This window comes from Trichinella spiralis, assembly GCF_000181795.1.
Source record: "Trichinella spiralis strain ISS 195 chromosome Unknown Scfld907, whole genome shotgun sequence".
In the NCBI taxonomy this organism is placed as follows: Eukaryota; Metazoa; Nematoda; class Enoplea; order Trichinellida; family Trichinellidae; genus Trichinella; species Trichinella spiralis.
In genome coordinates this window covers 1-1,111 of record NW_003527846.1, presented here as the reverse complement: position 1 = coordinate 1,111, position 1,111 = coordinate 1, and the positions used below count along the sequence as shown (strand labels likewise).

Here is a 1,111-nt window from a genome sequence, read left to right as displayed (position 1 = left end):
ATTTTTAAGAACGGCGTAAAAGTTTGACAAAAAAAGCAATGCTGCGCTACTTGCAAGACGATACTCAGTGCATCCTTACCATTTTTCACGCCAAGGTTGCGCAAAAATCCTACGGCAGCGAAAAACGGTATGCGCAGCCAGGAAATTATTAATTACCTTCATATAATAATAATAATAATCTTTTCAATACACACACGCACACACACACACACATATATATATGTATTCCTTTTTTTGGTTTTGCTTACTCAGATTCTTTTGTCCTCCGCCTTGTGTTTACTTGTTCGGCAGTGGATGGAAGCAGAAGAAGCGGCAAGTGTCGTTTTTGTACCGTCAGATGATGCAAGTGCGCCGGGTGAACAGCAGCAGTTCGGCTGTTGAAGAAGATCCACCGCTTTCGGTGAAGGCGGATGAGGAGGAGGATTCACCATTATTGGAGCGGTCAGCCGGCAATCTGCAGCAACTCTACGACACCGACTCGATCAACTGCAGTACAGTGAACGACGCCTCGGCCGGCGATTTGGTCGCCTGCATCGGCATTGACCAATCCGAACAGGAGAAGCAGCCGTTGGATTTTTCTTGTGGCAAGGTGAAATGGAAATTTTAGCAGTGGATAATTTTTTTCATTTCTCCTATTTTTCAGAATTACTGCTCGGCGAAAACGTTGTTCATCAGCGACACTGACAAGAGGAAGTATTTTGAATTGCATGTCCAGTTGGCATACGCGTGCGGGCACGAGCTGGGCGTGTTTTCGTCGCAGAGGATCAAAGTGATCAGCAAGCCGAGCAAGAAGAAGCAGTCGATGAAGAATACCGACTGCAAGTATTTGTGCATTGCCAGCGGCACCAAGGTGGCATTGTTCAACCGACTCCGGTCGCAGACGATCAGCACGCGCTATTTGCACGTCGAAAATGGCAATTTCCAGGCTAGCAGTGTCCAGTGGGGCGCTTTTACTATTCATTTGTTGGAAGACGGTGCCGCCGAGTCTGAAGAGTTCGACGTGCGCGACGGGTTCATCCACTACGGGTCGACGGTGAAGCTCGTCGACTCGGTCAGCGGCATCGCTTTGCCCAGACTGATCATCAGGAAAGTCGAAAAGCACGTCCCCCTG

General features: G+C 48.5%; 1 protein-coding gene across 1 annotated transcript; it reads left to right on the top strand.

Moving 5' to 3' along the window:
- Positions 1-38: 38 nt before the first annotated feature.
- Tsp_14666 (suppressor of hairless protein) lies at positions 39-930 on the top strand. The gene is made up of 4 exons (XM_003370341.1): positions 39-127; positions 253-567; positions 644-693; positions 716-930. The coding sequence occupies exons 1-4, from the start codon at positions 39-41 to the stop codon at positions 928-930; spliced, it is 669 nt and encodes a 222-aa protein (XP_003370389.1).
- The last annotated feature ends 181 nt before the right edge of the window (positions 931-1,111 follow it).